Genomic DNA, 22,848 nt, shown 5'->3' with positions numbered 1-22,848 from the left:
ATCTTTCTTCTGCATTTCCTGAAAGGTCTCCTGGCTGTTTTATCGACATAACATAGCATGATATATTACTAACGTTAATTGGATCGCACACGCATCATTACTACAAGTTGCACAAAATCTCTTACACCTCCTCTGCAAGATAAATTAAACTTAAACAAAAAGTGATCTTTGAAGTTCCTCGTTCTTGTTTATGTGATTTTCTTTCCACAGTCTAATCTCCAAGTCGAGCTTACTGGTTCCATAATCTTCAAACATGTCTGGGGTTCGAGACGATATTCGTAAAGGTATGGAGATGATTTGTGTGTGGGGATGGGGTGGTGTGTGTGTGTGTGTGTGTGTGTGTGTGTGTGTGTGTGTGTGTGTGTGTGAAGAACCCGAGACTCATTCTGATGTCACTGTGCTTCCTACACACCAGAGGCTGACGGATATGGATCATAAAAATAAACGTAAAACAACCGAGAGGTTTCTCCTAGAGTACTGTTTCTTTCTAGCGAAAAGGAACAGGAATCCCGGATTTCAGGGGAACCTAACCCCATTTTCTTTCTTAGATATTTAATACTAAATATTTGTAATTATTCTCCATTCAAAGAGCCAACAAGTATAAAATGATATTGTAATGTGACAAATAGGATAAGCATGGTACAGCAACATGTTGTCTTTAAATCACCAGCCGTTTGAAACGAGTGCTTATATAAATTTAGAAATGAGTTACATGAATAATATATCAATATGCAATGTTCACGACTATACAGTGATACCTGCATATTATGCTATTCAAACTTTAATTTAAAAAATCAAACGTATCATACCCAGTATTGGATTTACAGCTGTTTACTTGTAAATCGTGAGAATTTAGCTGTTCTAATTGTGAGCATTCAATTTTAACACATGTATTTATCTAACATGACTTAATATTTATGATACTTTCATTTTTTTTATCTTATTAAACACTACTTTATGTGTTGCCTTGTTTCTCTGTACTTGTTAATTGCTGGTTGACTGCTCCGGTGGCCTAGTGATTAGAGTATCCGCCTCGGATGTGGGAGGTCGTAGGTTCAATCCCCGGCAGAGTCATACCAAAGACTCATAAAAATGGTACTAACAGCTGCCTCGCTTGGCGCTCAGCATTAGGAGGTTAGTGTTAGGACTGGTTGACCTGGTGTGAGGATAATGTGACTGGTGGGACGTAATGCTATATGTCTGCGGCATGATATCCCTGTGCTAGACATCACTATAAACTGCCACACTGCAAATGTCGTAGCGATATGACTGAACATCGTTAAAGCTACGTTACAAATCCAAATCACACACACACAGTTGGTGGAAATCTTGGTAGTCATTTTGTGCAAAAGGGGGTAGAATGTAACTAATGTTTCTAATGTGGTCTGCTTTTTGCAAATAATATTAGATGCACTATATTATGGTTATGTTATGTACTGTACTTCTACGTAAACTACAACTATCTTCACTCACTAGTCACCACCTACACCATCAGAACATTGTTGTTATTTTGTTGTTGTCCATGCATATGATGCATGTTCAGTTAGTGATCGTATGTCTGTTTGTGTGTATATATATATATATATATATATATATATATATATATATATATATATATATATATATAACTTAACATCATTAATGTCCTTTTCACATGTGATGGTTTTCAATTAGAAAGTACAATTATTCGTGAGAAGAGTGATTATGTATTCCACTCCAAGAGTTCTAACTTCTACACATGTTGCAGGTTACTCAATAATTTTACACATGCCTGTTTTATCTCGGTAAGTGCATTTTGTGTGTTTAATGTGTTGCTGGTAAGCAAAGTTTGTGTGTCTAATTTGTTGCTAGTAAGTATATTTTTTATGTTTACTGTTTTGGAGACAGAGAGTGTGTGCGAGTGAGGTTTATTACAAAAAAACTAACAACATATCTCGCCGTTTTGGTTTTCATCTGATATTTATCATTTAGTGTAGATCAGTTATAACTCTCCAATTACTTATTACAAATGATGATTTAGAACATAAGCTATTATTACGCTATGCAAATTCTTTTTTTTTCCTGCATAAATCTGGTATTCTAAATTTACAATGCTTGTATTTTTTCAGTTTGTTTTAAAGCATAACTGACTATTTCCAATGATAGCACAATACTATTCGTGTTTTCCTTACAATGTAATGTTTTGCGGTTTTGGACAGTTCTTGTTCTACCAATTAAACGAATATACGAATATCATGAAGCCACAAAATATAGTGTTATCGAATCAATTTCAACCAAATCTGACATCATGATCGCAATGCATTTTATTGACAGGCTTTCATCATATTGCATGTCTACAATCTACTCGGTGTTAGCTATAAGTAGTTTGTGTATATGAATGACATGATTCGGTGAGGTTACCTTAGTGCTAAACCAAATATTAAATGGAAGCTGTGGTAATTCTAAGATCATTTTTGATATTTTATGTAGAACTGATCATCTTAAGTTTAATTTCTTTCTAATTGTACAATCGTCTGTAAGTATCTTGATGGCTAGATGGGGTTTATATTTACACATGGTTATATTTCTACATTTTTATGTTTCATTATTTCAAGATAGATCATGTTTGTCTTTTTCATTTAGCCTTTTTTCGATTAAATCAAGGGAAATTACTTTTCCTGTGTTTTAATTAGCTTTTTGTTGATCAAGCCCAAGTGAAATACCTAGTCTTGTGTTATATTAGCCTTGTGCTGATATACGCAAACGTAATAACTCTTCTCATGTTCTGCAGGTATTATGCTTGGTTTAATAGCTGCTTTATGTTGATATTTACCAGTCAGTCTGATTTGGAACACGTATCTAAATTATGGCAATGCTCAAGCATTTAATTTAAACCAATTACTTCCCTAAGCAATTATATGTATTCAATACATTCAGAATATCCTATAGTTATCCTTGTTTAACAAATTTTCCGTGATGTAACATTAAAAGGCAAATTGAATTTCAGATCTTAGAGTTTAGCTGGTTACGGAAAAAAGTTGAATGATGTATGCAAATAATCGTTTTAGGATGCATGTAAATTCTTGTGTAAGCATCGAGGAGTTTAAGGTGTCTCGAAAATAGATAAACATAAATAGAATCTCTAAATATTGTCAACCAATCTTAGAATGAAGAAAAATACGACACATGAGAAAGCATCCCATTTTCACGTTCTTTGTGCAATTAATGTTCAATCCTAACATAATGCATACCTGAATTATGAAAACTTCAAGCATTACATTGTTTTGAATAATGTAAACATTTTATGTATGGATTTTTTTCCAAACGTTAAACCGAAGTAAGCATGCTGAATATTGTCTGGATCTCGCTCAATGTCAATTCAGCTTAGCTTTTGTCAAATAATATATTCATCCTGATATTATTCAGAGAGAAAATATAATATAAAACTTTGTTTTCATGTTGGTTTCATTTTCATCCAAGTTAAATTGATGTTCAGCCACATTTAGGAGCTGGTGCAGCAGGGAGATCATGTGTGATCGCAAAATGAACCAAACCTGTGGAAAGATACAAATATAAAGTCTATATGAAACTTTATTTTAGTGTTTGCACGTTGCGTTCATGAAAGTGTAGATATTTTAAAACCAAACACTAGTTTGTATATGTTATATATGAAACTATAAATGCTTTTCTCGTATTGACATAATTGCTAAAGTACGGAGTCCCTTAGTATACCCTTGCTTGTAAGAAAGTTGAGAACCTTAAGTATTGGCGCTTTTAATGTAAATGCGAGTTCGTTTGTTCGCTCTTTTGTATCTGTATGTATGCTTAGAAACGATAAGTCCTAATATATATTTAGGAACTGTCATAAGTTTACAGTTATAAATAAAATTTTAAAGTATAAATCACATATCCGTTCTTTAAGTTTATAAAGACCTTTGTGTTGAGAGCGAACTACATTGGCATTTGACTTCAAAATTCCATTAAAACTATCATCAAAGAGTAATTTACAAAATGACTTTGCTCATAGAAGAAACAATCACACGCCAGTCTTTCCAATTATAGAAATTATTTACTTAGATCAATTGTTGCTCAAAAGAGGCCTAGTTGTTTTGTTTCCGGTGACGCAATACTAAAGAATTCCTGATATATAGAAATAAATACGTCGTTTGATCAGGTGTGAGGAAATATTACACGCGTGAAGTGGAAACATGTTCTTATCAGTAGCAATAATACAAAATAGTTCAAATGAACGAGTAAATTATTTTCTTGCTTCTAATTTTGTTTTATATATAATTTAAAAAAAAAAAAAAAAAAACATTTTTAAGGCAAAACCCATTGATTTGCATAGATTTGTTTCCTCGTTATATGTCAAAATGATTAACGGTTGCATCGATAGAAACAAGTTCAGAAACTGCACAAATCTTTCAGCACAACGACTTGTTAAAAATTTAATTGGAACCGATAGTGCCTCAAATTGTATATTCCGTCAGAGGAATGATTGTTTTCAAGCAACAATGAAGGGGATTATATTTTTTAATACATTGCTTGCGCGGATTGGTACAGTAACTTTGCCGTGTTTTGGGTACCATATAAACATGACAGAATAGCCCAACATACTTCAGAGTGTAACATATTAAAACAGCAGATTTTAATGATTGCGCATTTATTTATGATATAGTTTTTGTGATTATTTAATCAATGATACGTGAATTTTGTGTACGTTGGCAAGCTTCCAGTCTACTCCGGTAACAGACTCTTCACGCAAATTTCCATTGTCACTTAAATTCTATTTGCAATAAACATTAATCCATGTATGATTTCTAAATTGTTTTCCGACTTTGTTATGATTGTGATGACAGTTAAAACTGATACTTAACAAAATGAATTACTTTACGTAATCAAGGGCTTTTCTAAACATTCGTACCTCTTGTTGTTCAGCGTTAGAGACATACGATACTGCATGGGTGACACGGAATATCGAATTAGCAACAGGTTTTGTAAGTTCAGTAACTGACAATTGACATTATATATATGACATTCTAGTTATAAAAATCTATACCTGAAGCCTACCTTTTGATAAATTATTGCTGGCACCTTCACATTGACTACATACTTGTATAATAGAGGGTCGACAGTCTTGACATATTTATTCGTCCTGATGGGAAGGGATAGAGTGAGTGAAAGAAAAAAAGAAGGAAGAATGAAACAGCCCTGAATGTCGAAATTGAGGTCTGAATAATATACAAACGACAAAACTATTTCTAAAATGAGTTTTGAAAAATGCATCACAGCTAATGACTGTTCCGTGACTCATATAGTTTCGTTTGACACAAACGTCTTTCTATCATCAAGGTCTTTGTTACAAAATGTCATTTTACTCATAGTAGTTCCAAGTGTGTTCTCGCCACTGTGCAATCAAAGTGCTATTATCCACCACTGTGGCGATATAATGTTCGTCCCACTGATACTTTCGTATATCTCATTAAATACCTCATTATAAAATACATAATTCCCTTCTTTTCCTATGTTTGTAATGTAATCCAGTGTATAAGTTAAACGATAAAATATACTATGAGATTCTTACTTATATTAGGTACTAAACTGGACACCAAACATTCAGCACAGATTATAATTCACCTTTGTCTTTAACAATTGGTACGTTTTAATGAAATAACTAGATATTTGTGTCCAAGTGATCTTACAAAAACTCACTGATTCCCACCTGCAGACTCTATCATTCCAGAAACATTCAGAGAGGCTAAAGGAATTAACATGTTATCTTCTGTCTATAGTCTAGAGCCTACTATGTTCTACTGAATGCAGGTTAAATTATACACTGGTCAGATAATCTCCAGGACAAAATCAGAGAACAAAAGTGACTTTTTCTTAGAGACTACAAAAAAAAATATAATAACACTTGCTTGGTACAATCAGTGTATTGCTACTCAGATGAGATGACAGAAGTTGAACAAATGTGTTTTCTTTATAGGAAACAGTAACGTCTAAGCGTCTAATTCAGTTGCATTTGATCCAGAGTTCAAAGTATCTTATGAGAAGGTCTAAGTTGAGGAAATAAGCATGCTATAAGTGAGATGCATACTCGTCAAAGAATGAGGCGTCTTTAAAATTTTGAGCTAGTTTAGATAGTTTTAAAAATAAATGATTGTTGTCATTTGAAACTTTTTTCTTTTATTTAGCCCTTTTTAAATAATCAAAATTATAAACGGGTTTGAAAATCCGATCATTTGTTAATGTCTTAAAAGATATGACCGCTTTGGAAGTAAGATTCATTCGGACAGTTTAGAATGGCACTGCCAATCTTTCAATAAATAGATCTAAAATAAAACTCTAACCAATGTGTGCAAATTAATGTTAAATATAAACTGTACAGATATTAGTGACTTTATCTTCGCAATACAGAACCAAACGACGTGTCAAAGAATCAGCAATATTTTGATTTCAATTTTTCAGAAGTTATTTACACTGTTTAGGAAGTTCACTTTAAACCTCGACACGTTAAGATCCAAAAGTGTTGTATATTCTTCACAATTAACCAGAGCAGTAACCGTCATTTCAGCTATGTATGTGTTATCTCGAATGAAGAAAGTAAACTATTTTCACGTTCCTGAAAATATCACAATGCTCTTAAAAACCGAAAAAGTCAGAAAGTCTTAGTAAGGGCGAAGAAAACACATTACGATTACGTAATATTTTTATTTACATTGAAACAAAGTAGAAAATTATTTCACATTTATCCTGCCATAAACAAAATTATGTGTACAACAACTGCAATTGTAAGAAAGACATATTATCTAAATTTGATGCTTCATACTTTTAGAAGGAAACGCATACTGCAATTCAGCATTGCATATTTTTCAAATATGTACTATACACTTGATGTATACACTAATTAGATATTGATTAATCTATGATTCTTAACTATCACCATGAAATTTCCCCTTTATGCCATTTAAATTATTACTATACAGCTCTAGTTCCTTAAATATTTCCTTTATGTTTTCCACATTTGGAAATAAACCGAACATTATTTTTAGCTCAGATGCACAATGATTATCTCATTTATATTTTGGCATTCAATTAGTCACAACGTATAAACAATTAATTTAGGTTATGACGCATTTTCAAGAACCAGTTACATTTTAACAGAATGGCTACTTATTTTGGTGGAAACCGGTCTAATCATACCTGTTCACCTTGTCATCTTACAGACAAGTCAATTGGTCAAATGCTATAGACATTTTGTTTTCTGCTTAGACTCTAATGCTTCCATCATCGAATATCTAAATAACATTCTAGACTGGTTACCGGATATCTATAAAAACAATTAGAGAACCAATCTGAATGGTTTTCTCAGAGATTAAAATAGGACGCCATAACAGCTGTTTGGCCTAATGATTTTCTATGAGACTTAAAAAATATGCCAAAAAGCTGATTGGCCTAATTGGTTAGTAATACCTCAGTCAAAATATATGTATAGGATGGAATGTCACGCTCCAATGTACAAGACTTAAGCAGTTCACACACCTATTGATATGTATAATCTAGGAATCGGAATGAGAAAGACATTAGCAACGCCTGATGTAGTAACGCTATCGAAAGGGAGCGTACAGCTGATCTCTTCGCAACTGTCACTCCGCAATTACATATCGACGGCCCCAGTAGACATTAAACTAATGGTCAATGTTATCCAGTTAACCCTGTAATGCTTGTTTGGCGGAGTCTCGCTGACTGACTTGACACATGGACAATTATATCAAACTCCACTCTCTGACTCATTAGAACCGGTGACTGACTAGGTTTCTACGCTTTTGCGAATTGGAGTCTGATGGTGAACAAAATCTTTCTAGCTTTCCATTTGTTTACGAATTAGATACGTATTCATAACAACGTGTTTAAATGTATTCTACACATTTTCCATAATCAGTTTGGAGAAATTCTGTTGCAACGGCATATGGAAATCTGAATGCAATTTGAAGGATAATACCAGAGTAAACCAAATGTTAACGCCTGCCTGTATTACTCGTTACGTTATAATTATGAACATAACGTGTCCATATTCAACTGGCAACAATTTTATTTTCCGCCCAATTTTGGCAAAACGTGCAGGGGATTGTATAGAAATTTACACAACAAATTGTTTAATTTAAATACGTTTGTACACAAATATGTGGACGATTCGTATTATGCACGTCACAAATGGCATCCACACAACCGGACCAATTGCCGTAACACTTCTCCAGCAGTAAGTTCGAACTAAGACTATGATGTCGAGCACTTGAAAAACTATGCTCAAAATAAATTTAGTTTTATCTCATTGTAAGCAGCAATACATAACATTACGTACGCTCAACTGTAAATAATGAAGATTTAAAGAAGCGTGGAATGTACAATTGTAACAAATCATCTTTATAATTTGGAGGGAACGTGACACATACTTTAGAGTATGTCTCATCTTGAGGGCATTTGATTAAAGTGACTCTCTTAAAGGAGCTGTGTCGGCTCATCACTCTCTGAATAAATATATTTCTCCAGCCAATATTTTAATATTTTCATTGCATCTTATACTTGTTGTTCGTATCTTTTATACGAGCGCTTTAAATAGATGAATAAATACTAGTTCTTTTAAACTCACCTGCTAGAGCCCCCTGGAAGCCAGCATTGTAGTCGCATGCCACTTCATTTTTGACATAATCTCCTCTTCTGTCGTCATAGTTGTCTTGATTATCAGGACCTCCTACCAGTGCCCCCTTCAAAATATTAGGATTGGGACCAGGATCGTAAGCATTACACTGTGTAGTTGTAGTGGGACAAGAGCTGGCGAAGAAAATGTAACAAAATACTATTTATCATTATTGCTACAATGTGAACATTGGGGCGCTTTTGCAACAAAAGAAGCTAAGATACTGGTAGGCCTTAGGTCATATGTATAGTTTGACGGGAAAAAATCATAACTTTGACACCTAGTCGGACAGCATGGGCCTTGAAGAATGTGGAATAAGCCGACATTGGTTGCAGTCATGTTTACAGAATCAGTTAGCGAATCTGTAGTTCCGTCCACCTACCTAGAGTAAATTTATTACCTCATTCCTTTTATACATTTAAGCCAAAAGTGGCTGTATCAACAAAACATTATGCAGAATTCAAATAGATGACATGTGTTATACAATTTAGATCAAATGAAAAGTTTATTCTTTCTGTTAAATTAATATGAATGTGTACAGATCGATAATATATTTTATGTAAATTCCACATTAAAGATTGCAAGCTGCTTTCTTCTCTGATGTAATAGGTTATCGATATCAGACACGCTTGTTTGGTAGTAAATTAAGGATGTGACATATCATATACTGATAGAAGATGCTAATCGATGAATTACTATGATGTTTTACAACAAGACATTTTTTAGCTATCTGAAGATGTACAATCAATATTAAAACATTTGAAAACCAAAGCACAGACATTAGTTTAGAAGCTCTCTTGACTGTTGACTCAAGGCAATATTGAGTTTAAAGAATATTTGCAGTGGTTATGCGTACAGTGTTAATACTTTATGGTCTTAAACTAAGTAACGGTAAAGAGCGAAAAGCAAAAAGGGTTTGTTAAATTCAAGAAATAATTTATTTCCCTGGAATACAGGGAGAAAATGTTACAAAGAATGCACAGTATATTAAATTAAATCCAAATTAGCCATAAACGTTCTATACAAGTTCAAATGTTAGAAGTTCCGATTAAATTCCAGCGGTATTCCAAATAAATTCTAATATCGAATGTGTCGATGTGCCTGTGGTATCGAATGTGTTCTTCGACCAGTGGCATGGATTGTGATAGTATGCTAACAGTCTTTTGATGTATCACAATATTATAACTCTAGCATGTCGCCTTTTGAATTCACTATAATTCCAAGTTAATGTTTCAGTCCTCAAATATTACTGAGTTATTTGTAATTCCGATGAAAATTAATTTGATTAAATAAAACCACCCAATTGAAAACTTAACAAATCAATAACATTGATTCTGTTTCAGACGTTAAGCAAGAATAAGTAATTTTTCAAGTAAATAACAATATATAAAAATATTAAAAAAACAAAGACACTATAATAGAGCAGGGATGTAGGTCAGTCTCGAATTGAAAACACTCAACGTTGACAAAAAGTTAAGGAATTTCCAAGTACAATAACCATGTCCTAGTGGCACATTAAAATCAGCATGTTTATCTCCATTATTAATGATCTGGATATTTAATCGACACTCAAAGAGAAATATTAGTAATGTATTATGATGTTTGCAAAATAAATGTTATTGGTTAGGTACACCATGAACTTGATTGTGGTAAAGGTCAAGTACAAAATACAGATAACATAATCCTTTAGAAAAGCCAACAAATAATACCAATTAAAAATACATAACGGAATAAATGGCATTCAACATGTATAGGCAAATACTAATTTTTCCCTTCAAGTTATATTGTTTATCTATCTTTGTACTTTGCCACCAATTTAACCACCACCGCCCAAGTTGTGGTTTCACATTTGATATACATTCCAGTTCACTATTAAATAGCACAACATGTGAATCAAGAATTACAATATCTCACCTTCCCCTGTGATGTGGATGTTCAGGATATTTTGATCCGAAGCCGATCTCATAGCTGATATGGTACTTGTTGTCTCCGAGAATGTAGTTCATTTGAGTCATGGCCCATGTGATATAATCGCTTGGCTCAATTCCATCTGCTGCTGCCATAACGGAAATAAATGCAACATTGGCTGAAAGAAATAGTTTGTGCAAGTATTAGAGGGTTCTTGTTATTTATGCCACAAAATAGATAGAACCGTGGTAAATTTAAATTCATTACTAAGATAAACTGTTACCATATATTTGATAAAGATATTTGTATAGGAATTTCTCAAAGGAGATGCGTTCCAGTAGAATCCAAGAATCTAATTTGTAGTACTCGTAACCCAGCCCCAATCGTTTTATTATGACAATACTGTATATTTAAAAAGTTAACGTATTGTTGCAAATGCTAATGACGTTTCACAAATAGGCCATCTTTGTATGAGGCAATCTTTATGGAACATGCGAGGCAAATCGCATCGTGTAAATATCATCCGAAGCTGTATGCACCTGTAGATTTTGTTGTTCATTCATATATTTACAGTGTATCTTCGGTCATAGAAGTACCGCCAAAGTAACTATTGTCTTTCGGCTGTTATTATAGTTTATATTTTAAATCCTACATATAAACTTGTAATGGTCTTAGCAATATATATGCTTTTTTACGATTTACCCAAATTGTCCTCAGAGATAAGAAAGATAACATAGTAAACTGACAACTATCTATAATTCTTGAAAATTATGGATTTCATTTGGGAAAGTTAGAACTGCACCAAATACGGAATTTATGCATATCACAGTGCAAGACTGAGTGGCAGAAAGTTCCGATTGATCTGCGTCTAGTCAGTAAACATTTTACTGTGTCTTCTCTGATTATTTAGACAACACTTTTCTACCTGCGTAACGATTTGTTCCCCACTGGTCCCTAAAGGCCAGTCCGCAGGGAGTGTAGTTTACCCCACCTCCAGGCTTATAACTTGTGATGAAAGCCACCACGTCATTTTTATAGGAATCATCTTGCGTGATTTCATATAGCAGCAACTGAAACAAAATTAGTTGCGATAATGCGATAAGTAAAGACAAAGAATATATATATATATATATATATATATATATATATATATATATATATATATATATATATATATATATATATATATATATATATATATATATATATATATATATATATATATATATATTCCTGACAAGCATAAAATAATATTATGAATGGGCGTCGTTTGAATATTAAGCATGCTTCACAAAGAACGAGACAACCAATTTCTACATATATATTTTCTGTCCGCCTTTGCGCCCACGAGTATTTCTATTGCAATATGCGGGAAAACGCCCACGAGTTCTGTCGATAGCAAAATACAGGATAATATCAGTGAGTCGTGTCTCTAGCAATATGCAAGGTAACATGAGTTCTGTCTATGGTTAAATGCAGGATAACGTCCATAAGTCTTGTCTATAGAAATACACAGGATAACGTCCATGAGTCCTGTCTATAACAATATTCAAGGTAACTTGCATGAGTTCCGTCTATGGTCAAATGCAGGATAACGTCCATGAGTCCTTTCAATAGCAATAAAAAGGATAACGCCCATGAGTCATGTCTATTTCAATAGGCAGGATAACGCCCATGAGTTCCATCTATGGCAAAATGCTGGATAACGTACCACGTTTAATAATCATAACATTAAAAACCTACATTGTCTGTCAGGCACCATGCCAGATAGGTATAGCCTAGTTTTTCCTGATAATATTTAGGAGTTTAATATATATATATATATATATATATATATATATATATATATATATATATATATATATATATATAACGTATAACATTCTGCAGGTCTCACTGATTAACACCCATAATAAAGATGACATCAATTGAAGTATGGCACGAATTGTATCCGTATCGATCACGATATAGATTTTGACCGTATTTATCAATATTGATCGCAACCTCCTGTATGAGGATTGAGAGTTTGGACTATTCAGAACAAAGTCGCTTGATGTTTCATTTTCAGATTTATAAAACACCATAACCAAATACGCAGATACATTTAGAGAGAGAGAGAGGGGGGGGATAGCAGTCGACTGTCTTACAGTAGCAGCTATTTTCTTGTCATCCCAAGACAGGGACCAGGGTACCCCAACTTCGTGGAACTGTTTAGCATCGCTAAGATACTTGTCCTCATTTGTCGCCTTATACAACCACGCCGCCGCCAGCGACAATTCGTCTTTGAACCCAGTTGAACTGCAAGTGACAATTGACCAGCTTGAAATCAAATATAATTTTATTCAGTGCTTTCCCAGAAAGTTTGGACTAAACCCTCCATACACGTTATTTTTTCAATAGTTTGTAATGATCATGATTAATATAATAGCCAGGTTGTACTGTATAGTTCGTAAATAAAACTACTTCAGTTGCTTTTTTACGTCCTCTACTATGGTGCTCCGGTTTAAAGTGCTCGCCTTTACCGATCACCGCCATCTCAGTGTGAATTCTAGTCTCAAGCGCGTCCATGGTTCCTGGATTCTTCCCACATAAACTATACTGGCCACCGTGCATTACATGCTGAAAATGTGTTAATCCCAAAACAACAACAACTTATTTTACTCTCTTAACATTGCTTTAAATTATTTCTTGTTTCACATACGGCATACTATGCAACTCAGCGCTAATTTGCAGAACTACACAGTGCAATGTTCAATAAGTTCACATACAAATGTCTGAAATGTGACCCTCAATAATCAATCTGACCCAAATGAAGCACCATTACTTTTCTTAATTACCTTTACGATGTTAGTGATAATATAGGTGATGAATATGCTATGCAAGACAGGCAATAAAGTAAACAAACTCACCCGTAGAATGCGGCTGCCTGGGGGACGCTCTGGCTGTAGATCCCTTGGTGATTTTTCGCGAAATCATATATACTTTTGGAGGCCTCCAGAAGTTTATTGGCATATGCATCATCTACAGTGTCAGGATAATATATATATATATATATATATATATATATATATATATATATATATATATATATATATATATATATATATAATGTGAAATTATGAGAGAGAGAGCACGAACACCGTTAGTAAAACAAATTGGTTATTCAAAGTTGCACTTTGTTTACAATACACTGTACATATTTAATTAACAACTTAACATCAATACTAATAAACAAATAATTATTTATTATGGTTTATATAATCCAATCATCCAATCAATAATTATAATTTCAGAGAGACACCTTGGTTTGCCTACGTAGCTACATTTGCGTAATCGCTGTTTACAGTCTAGTGTAAGAGTTGACTCGGGTTCTGGGAGCTGATCGAGAACAGTCATGCTGTAAAGGTATTGAGGACAGTGTGATGCAAGGAGGATTCACACGTTATGGGCTACTCTAATATATCTGAATGCACTAAAGTTGAAATTATCGTATATTAAGTTCACTGGGTCAAATATTTTTTGTCTTGTTTTTGTCGACAAACGTTTTATATATCGTAAGCCTTTTGCATTCTTTTTCCCCAAGTCATTGTTTTTTTTTTTTGTTTTTTTTTTTTGTTTTTTTTATTGTTGTTGTTGTATATTTTATTTAAATTGAAGATTCGTAATTAGTTTATATACATCGTATAATTCTACTCCCTTATTATGGATATTATTGCTATGTACGACTTTAAATCACGGGGAAGTGTGACACATCAGCGTACATATAAAATATTGTTAGTCACCAAGTCTATGATCGGACCCTATTCCCTGTATTTTCAGAGTTTATCGTGGAATAATTTCCACCAATAATAAGTTAAACAGATCATGAAAGTTGCATTGTGGAAATAATTGTATGTTGCTATCTAATGTAGTTATTGTCATGTACAGCTCAGTATGGACAGTTGACTGTTTCGTTCCTAAAATCTTACTGGCGTATGCGCTTGTTTGGGTCTTGCATGTGATAATAGTCGAATGCTAATATAATGTATTTTCCTCTAGCCTTTTGATTACCTTTACTTTTCACTAAATTGCATAAGTTGTCTTGAATTTAGGACAATTTATGTTTGGTAACAGAGCTACGCACTCTGTTGGATTATTATATTCTTCAATAGTCTTAAATTAACATATAAAAGACAAACGCTTTAAGCCTCAGTTGCAATGAGAGAAATAATGTTATAGCCCACTCTACCTTGATTATCTTATATGGTGAAACTCCTCCACGGAGAGTCTCATATGTTTCCTGTTCGCATTTCAGTGTGCTGCTGGTATCTATCCAGACCATGCATGAATAATAGTTTGTGCTAATTATTGTGTCTTAATATCTTTTTTTAAATGTTTAATTTGTTATAGTAGTGTCCTCATTAATTTTGAGCTCGCATATCTCTTAGCAAAGCACACTGCATTCCGTCGACAACGCGGAAGAGGAAAGTATTGTAATAAACCTAGGGTATGTACTATTTGTATTTACGTCCCAATTTATATCTTTGTTAGATGTTAGTGCTTATTTGTTATGGGGATCTTTTGATTATGGGGATTCGGTGTTGAGAAGATATTTCTTAACCCGAGTAATTAAACAAGTTCTAGGAGCAGAGGTTATAATGTACAGCATTCACAAGACTTCATGACTGCATGGATTAGTTTCGCAAAAGGAACCTTCACTAATTTCTTACCAAAAGAATTTTTCTGGACATTTTTATATATGTGATTGAAACTTTAGAAAAGGAATAGTTCTTTGTACTAGGTGTTTGGGTCGTGTTTTATATTGCATGGCGCGTAGCCATAATGTTTGGCTCGAAAATGATTACTAATATGGCATACAATTCAAAAACAAGAAAGAAACATGCAAGTGTGAAGTTAGAGTTTCGTGATCCGTGGTCATTAGTTGATTAGAGAAAAATCACTGTAGTATTATCGCGTTTAAGAATTTTCAGTTGACAGTGACTATTGTCTTGAGATACTTAAAATACGGGAAAACATGGACTATCAAGTCACGTTCACGCAAGTATTTGATTCTCACGGTGCGAGATCACTTGCTTGTAAAATTCTTAATAAGTGACTCAGCACGTCAAAATTTAAATGCCGTACAAAAGGGTATTTTAGTTCAATAAAACAACAAAGCTGAAATAATAGACGTGGCTTAAACTCAGATATTAAGTTCAGCCGAAAAATGAAATCTGTGCACAATCTAACCTTGACAAGCATGTAATTCCCTCATGAAATTGTGTATAGTTTCATCACATTTCTGATACAATTATTCATCTTGCTATTTGTCTGGCGTACATAAATTAGTACTAAAGCTGAGTCCGTGGTCTCATGTAAAATGAATATAATGACATTCTAGACCAACGAAATATTTCTGAATGTTCCATTGATTCCTATTTCTAAGATTGACTGTAAGTACAAGTTTTGTGTTCTTTAAAATCCTCGACGATGTAGTTCCTTTCTTCATATATCAGACATCAGCTATAAACTTGTAACGTGTAATATATATTGTCTTGTCTAAGCCCTGTTTTAAGCGCATGCGCTTTCATTGTACAACCATGATGTTATTAGACTAAGAGCTCATACATGGGAAAATAATGGGTTTCGTTTCTTCATTGGTTTCTCTATTATTGCACTACCCAAACCAAGCTGTTTGCAAGATGAACAATTACACATTTGAAAAACTTCAGAAAATGTTCTCTTAAAGAGACTTTGTACCGAGACATTTCCTTGGGCATATATATATAGCAGTTAGCGTCTCACCTCCACATATCGTCTTGAATACGATGTATCCCGAAGCAAATGCTGACGCAGTGTCACCGGCGACGTCACTTCCGGGATTAAAGGATGTGACCTTGAGCGCTGGCCTGTTCATATTCATGTTTTCCGGTCTTCCCCAGTAACTGTGGTCCGCACTAGCATCTCCAACCTAAAGACAGTCATTGAAACATTTCATTATTGAAATTTGTATTCAGCACAAAACGTATCAAATGAAGATTGTTCACTGCATTGTGGTCAGAACAAAATGTTCCTTTGTAAGTTTTTCCAGTCAGTGAAGCACTAAAATTAATGGCTAGAAATCCAAGGAGGGAGACAACAAATAAACCAGACGATTATGTCAATTATGCGGCTTGAGACAGGCTCTAGGAGCGAGTAGGTGTTAAAGGAGGAAAATTCAATGGCAAGGAGAGAAAGTCCTGACATCAACACCTAAGACAATCAAAGTGTTATTGTAAAGAACGGAATAAAGGGAACACTAAAACATCAGATAAATGAACAAATATGATACATATTGTTCTCTTAATTAAATTTCTGTCCCAACATATATTTGATAACTTTAATGGAAACAATAACAATACCAATCTCACGAAATCAGGAATACTTCCGAGCATGCCAACTGACCCCTCAGCATACGCATGCCAACTGACCCCTCAACATACCTGGACGTAATAGGTTTGCGCATCAGGGATCCAACACTTGAGGAAGTAGTCCAGAGGCCATTTGATCATGTCGCACATCATCAATGTCTGTCCAGCCTGCTTGTAAGCGTCTTGGAACTTGATGAAGCCCCAGAGAAGTATATGCGTGGACATAGCCATAGGTAGGTTGAACTTCACGTGGTCACCAGCTGTAGAAAGGAAAAGTAATACATTGATGAGTGATTTTGGACGAAGAATTGGTTCTATAATATGACAGCTGGTCTTGAGAACTTCAGTATTAACACTTTTCATCATCAAATTAGTTTTTTCTCAGTTATCCACAACTACCCATGTCAAAATTATCCCCGAAGGCAAAGAATTGACACACTATCTAACCAACTGTACACGGAAATTGCCATATTTCATATAAAAGTAGAACCCTTAAGTCTCGGTCTAATTTTGTGTGAGTAGGAGATATAATATTGCGTTGCAAATTGGTGCAGTTTATATATAAATTGTTGATTTTGCTCAAATTCTTGGTTTCGTTTCCTTTTGTTACGTATTTTAAGACCTAGATTCGTAACACCGGTAAGAATGTTGAGCTTCTGGTGATGTCTGAAGTTTGAAGCTATGAATATTTATTCGGTAAAACACATGTATTTGAATGCCACAAGAAATGTTAAATTCTCGAGGACTGCGACACGTTAATATGATGCAATTAAGTAATTAAGTTTATTGGATTTTGAACATAGAACTTACAGATGTCCATGTCCGGTTTTTAGAAAATAATTAGCTGTGAATATTTAGTGTAACCAGGAACATAATAAAGTGACGTACCGTCGTACCACCCACCGCTGAGGTCATGACCACCATCGCCGTCATTGACGGCAGAGTCACCTCTCCACGGTATGGAATTATTTGCTGGAAGTGTTCCCGATCTTTGGGCGTCATAGAATAGAATGGAAAGTTCTAGTGCCTTTGCGTAGTCATACTTCGTGACAGACCCTGCGCATAACAAGGAAACACATTATTTAGCTGTAACCCTGCTTTTCTGAAAAAGGAACATCACAACTTCACTCACCTAGACATATATAGATACTCCACAAAAGTAATTACTATCATCCACAGATACTCCACAACAGTAATTACTATCATCCACAGATACTCCACAACAGTAATTACTATCATCCACAGATACTACACAACAGTAATTACTATCATCCATAGATACTACACAACAGTAATTACTATCATCCACAGATACTACACAACAGTAATTACTACCATCCACAGATACTACACAACAGTGATTACTATCATCCACAGATACTCCACAACAGTAATTACTATCATCCACAGATACTACACAACAGTAATTATTATAATCCACAGATACTACACAAAAGTAATTACTATCATCCACAGATACTACACAACAGTAATTATTATAATCCACAGATACTACACAACAGTAATTACTATCATCCACAGATACTCCACAACAGTAATTATTATAATCCACAGATACTACACAACAGTAATTACTATCATCCACAGATACTACACAACAGTAATTACTATCATCCACAGATACTCCACAACAGTAATTACTATCATCCACAGATACTACAAAACAGTAATTACTATCATCCACAGATACTACACAACAGTAATTACTATCATCCACAGATACTCCACAACAGTAATTAATATCACCCAATATAAAAGCCAACAGTAATTACAATCACGCATATTATCCACGCATACTCTACAAGAGTATTACTATCTGTCACTGATACGCCACACCACTATTTATTCAATAAAATTAGGTGTTACCTCGTGAGATGAGTTAAGAATAGAAGTGAGCAATAGTAAAATAAGAAAAATATTTTTTCTTTTTCATAGAACAAAATCCAGGCGATTTTAGGAGACATTTCGTTGTGAATGTCACGGAAATGTATAAAAATCGTTTTGACCTTGTTCAATGTAATCATTCTGCATTTTTTAAAATATCTACCTTATTGGAAATAAGAGGAAGCAATTATTCACTATATTTGTCATTTCAGCCTAGGGTATGTGTTCAAGTTGAAATAATATAATAGTAAATACAAAAACTAATTGTTTTGTTTGGACATATCTGTATTATAGAAAGCGACGAAAAACAAATGTTGCACATACGATGCTGAACAGTGATTCTACCTTGAGACCAATTAAATCTTTCAATTTATGTTGGGGGTTTCTTTTTAAAAAAACAGTAAAGGACCTTAAGAAATTTTTCTTATTTCAATAAAATATATTTAGAAGAAAGAAATGCCCCACCCTAATTGTTTGTATTTCCAGAGGGCATGTAACTGCGTTTAGATCAGATTATAGGTAACATTTAATAAAGCATTGCTACTTTAAATATTTGACGAGAAGAAAACCGTAATAAGTCAACTGATATGTGCCGAAATTGAAGCTTATATACTGGATATTTGAACACCAATAAAGTCAATGAAAATGTATACATTAATTTAAAGGTTTTCTCATGTATGTATGTATGTATGTATGTATGTATGTATGTATGTATGTATGTATGTATGTATGTATGTATGTGTGTGTGTATGTATGTATGTATGTATGTATGTATGGATGGATGGATGGATGGATGGATGTCCTGATTTACTTAGACCGCTGCATATAAGTTTATAAAGTCATTTACTAACTGGTCTAGCTAGTCCTGACGTGCACAGTCTAGTCCTTTGGACTTATGACTACAATACAGTCGAACTGGGTCCAATTCCCGCCCTCGACAGTCTGACTTTACTTCCTCTCCCATTACATTTTCGGACTTTTCCGAAAGGCGAATCTGGGTGGTAATAGTGGAGAAATATCAGTGTAAGGGAAAAGGAGTTGGTGGTCGAAATGTGTCAGACCACTAACTAACCAATCTAGCTGGTCCGCAATAATCAGTGCAGTTTTGTTTCCACTTGACAGCAAAACAGTTTCGATTCCCAGCCGTGAAAGTTAGACTTTGTTTTATCTCCTGTTACATACATAGGTGTGAACGTTTACACATCTTGGCGCTCGTAAAGAATCAGAAAATGCCTTTGGGACGTTTTACCATGTGACTAAAGGGACTCTACTTTCCAGTTTGGTCCGAGTTTTTTAATTTTAGGACATCATTTGTGTACTCATCCCTGTTCTTGAAGGTAACATATATGTTTGATCCAAAGCAGACATTAACGGATTTATATCCATAGCATTATACACACACGCACACACACACACACACACACACACACACACACACATATATATATATATATATATATATATATATATATATATATATATATATATATATATATATATATATATATGAAATATATATATATATATATATATATATATATATATATATATATATATATATATATATATATATATATATATATATATATATATATATATATATATATAATTCTAAAACCTTTGATATAAGGTGCTGATTATTAAATGAAAGAATTTTCACCATCAGCTACAAAACATACCCCCGATATTTGAAGTCACGGGCTGGATGGGCGTACCACCAACAGATGGATGGGATGTGTCGGTGCCGGCGTGTGTTCAGTGCTTGTAGATTGGGACCCACCACCGTTGACGCTCTCTACGGTTGCCGTACAACTAGGTACGCTGTCTCCAGACATTCGACCAACGAACTCGATTTCAAGATTGTCGTTATTAGCTATGTCAGCGTCCCAGGGCATATTCTCCGCGATGAACTCCTTGCCACCATCTTTTGTTTCCACTACAGTTGCTTTCCATATCTGTAATGCAATATACATATTGATATATTTGCGATCGTTACCTTTGTCTTTTTCGTCGGCTAATGTGACCCAGGGGTTGAACCTTTCGACCCGGGAATTTAAGCTTTCATCACGAAATTAATTATTGGCGCAAACCTCTATGTAACTGGTAGAGTGTTAGACATCCGTTCTGTATGCTTATCATCAAAGGAATTATGTCTGTACATTTTCATACAAAATCCAAGTGCAACTTTTATAGCTACCTTTCTACATATGTAACCGATAGCAATATTTACTAATCCTCGCACGCATTACGTTCTATCCTAATTTATGGACCATTGCTACGGCAAAGACAAGCATGCCAAAATGAAGCTGAAAGTTCTCAAGCACACTTGTTGCTCTTGATGGTAGTTTCTTTATGTGCATTAGTGCACTGTGCGTCGATGACAGCTGAGATGGACTGAGAAACTGTTGTGAGAATAACGCCATGTGGCTTTGGACTTGAAGTTACCAAAATTTGAGCTTGATATTGTTCTCAGCCAAGCAAAACTAATATTACAAAACTGAGAGATTTATGATTGAAAAGACGCTAATGAAAAACTCGCCGAATCGACAAAATAACATCTCGCTGTAAAGACAAACTCAGTAATGCAACATCTTGCTAAAATCGCCGACGAAACTTGACGAGAAAGGGTGACTTTTGGGCGAAAACATGCGAAAAAGAAAGTAAAAGGATTCCACAGAATGCTGTTTCTCACGTGCGATCCGTGCAATCTCCGGAAACCTATTTCGTTAAGTAAATTGTACGTACTTTATAAAGTGAGTTTCAACTCTTCTCGAAAAGCTTTCTACGTGTTTTCTTTTTCGGCGATTCGTCCTTCTTAATGGCTTAATAGACAAGGTGGTATTTAATTATGTGATCGTTGGTCAAAGTATCACAGTATCACGTCAAAGTATCACATCAGAGATTTTGTTGATCGTAGAGATGTTGCATCGTGAAGTTGTCGTCCATCCACTGATATAAGGTTCAAACCCGGTTTCAAAGGTTCCAATTATGCCCAAGTCTGGTCTCAAAATTTAGTTTAACAATGTTTGAATATACCCTCAAGATAATATAGCGTCATCGAATGCAGTCGATAAATTTAAAACAACCATTTGCATCACAAAAGAGACACACAAAAATACTTTTATTTTTTTCAAGTTAGTTACTGAAATAAATATTCTTTCATTACCGTTCCGTGCTTGAAGACTGCATCAAGATTAATAATACTGTACCTCCAGTGAGTCAAGAGATCGATCGCAGACGATGTGTGTGCGCCATCCGTGCAACGCGTGATCGGGAGTGATAGTGAATTTCCCCTGGAAGCCACCATTCCATTGATTGGTCACGGTAACGTCGAAAGCTGCCACAGAGGCAATCACTGTTGTAAGAACTGCAAACCACATGCTGCGAAATAAACAAGATCTCTATGTGATCCGAAACACGTTACACAATTGTATTAGAAGTTCAGTTTGTTTAGAATACTGACCCACGTTTTATTTTCATAAGGGAATTTATTCATAAGAGAGACATGGAGAAGCATGGAAAATTGGATGGCAATACAGGTGGGAAAACAAAGAATTTAAGACTCTCCCCTCCCCCCCCCCTCTCTCTCTCTCTCCCTCGCTCTCTCTCTCTCTGTCTCTGTCTCTCTCTCTCTCTCTCTCTCTCTGTTGAAGTTAGAAAAGCAACAGAACGCATGAAACGATAAACAATGAAATTATCGAGACATCAAACACTCTATGTGTTGACTTCGAAATTTTACATTTTTCATCGATCTATTGAATCCCATAAGTACACGTTACAGGTTTTCTGTATATTTTGTGATCAGGTATCCTTTCAAAAAGTGTATTCTTTGCTGTTATAAATTTGAAATCATTAAGTTTTGCTTATTTCCCAAAGAAAATCACTGAAATGATATCAATTATTCAAAGAAACATATTTTTTTTAATATGTACGATTTACGAACAGAATGTATACTATATACTTTAT

General features: G+C 34.4%; 1 protein-coding gene across 1 annotated transcript; it reads right to left on the bottom strand.

Annotated features, from left to right (window-relative positions):
- Window positions 1-3,471: 3,471 nt before the first annotated feature.
- LOC149781313 (uncharacterized) lies at window positions 3,472-22,262 on the bottom strand. Its single transcript, XM_089934697.1, has 13 exons — window positions 22,092-22,262; window positions 20,598-20,837; window positions 19,753-19,876; window positions 18,145-18,654; window positions 17,866-18,033; window positions 17,050-17,237; window positions 16,373-16,538; window positions 13,498-13,609; window positions 12,736-12,886; window positions 11,514-11,658; window positions 10,595-10,766; window positions 8,633-8,814; window positions 3,472-3,533 (listed from the first exon to the last, which is right to left on the bottom strand). The coding sequence occupies exons 1-13, from the start codon at window positions 22,260-22,262 to the stop codon at window positions 3,472-3,474; spliced, it is 2,391 nt and encodes a 796-aa protein (XP_089790823.1).
- Between the last annotated feature and the right edge of the window lie 586 nt (window positions 22,263-22,848).

Source organism: Sinohyriopsis cumingii, chromosome 15 (assembly GCF_028554795.1).
Source record: "Sinohyriopsis cumingii isolate HCF-2022 chromosome 15, ASM2855479v2, whole genome shotgun sequence".
NCBI classification, from domain to species: Eukaryota; Metazoa; Mollusca; class Bivalvia; order Unionida; family Unionidae; genus Sinohyriopsis; species Sinohyriopsis cumingii.
Note: the sequence above shows the minus strand (reverse complement) of the source record. Positions and strands in the feature narration are given on the sequence as shown.

Bases quoted from the DNA above. Each gene is read 5' to 3' on its own strand.
- LOC149781313 (XM_089934697.1), bottom strand. From the start codon at position 22,262: ATGTGGTTTGCAGTTCTTACAACAGTGATTGCCTCTGTGGCAGCTTTC. The intron at 13,610-16,372 runs GTGAGACGCTAA...CTGACACTGTAG, and splicing joins ATTCAAGACGATATGTGGAG to ATGATGCATATGCCAATAAA. The intron at 12,887-13,497 runs GTGAGTTTGTTT...TGTCACTTGCAG, and splicing joins CAGGCAGCCGCATTCTACGG to TTCAACTGGGTTCAAAGACG.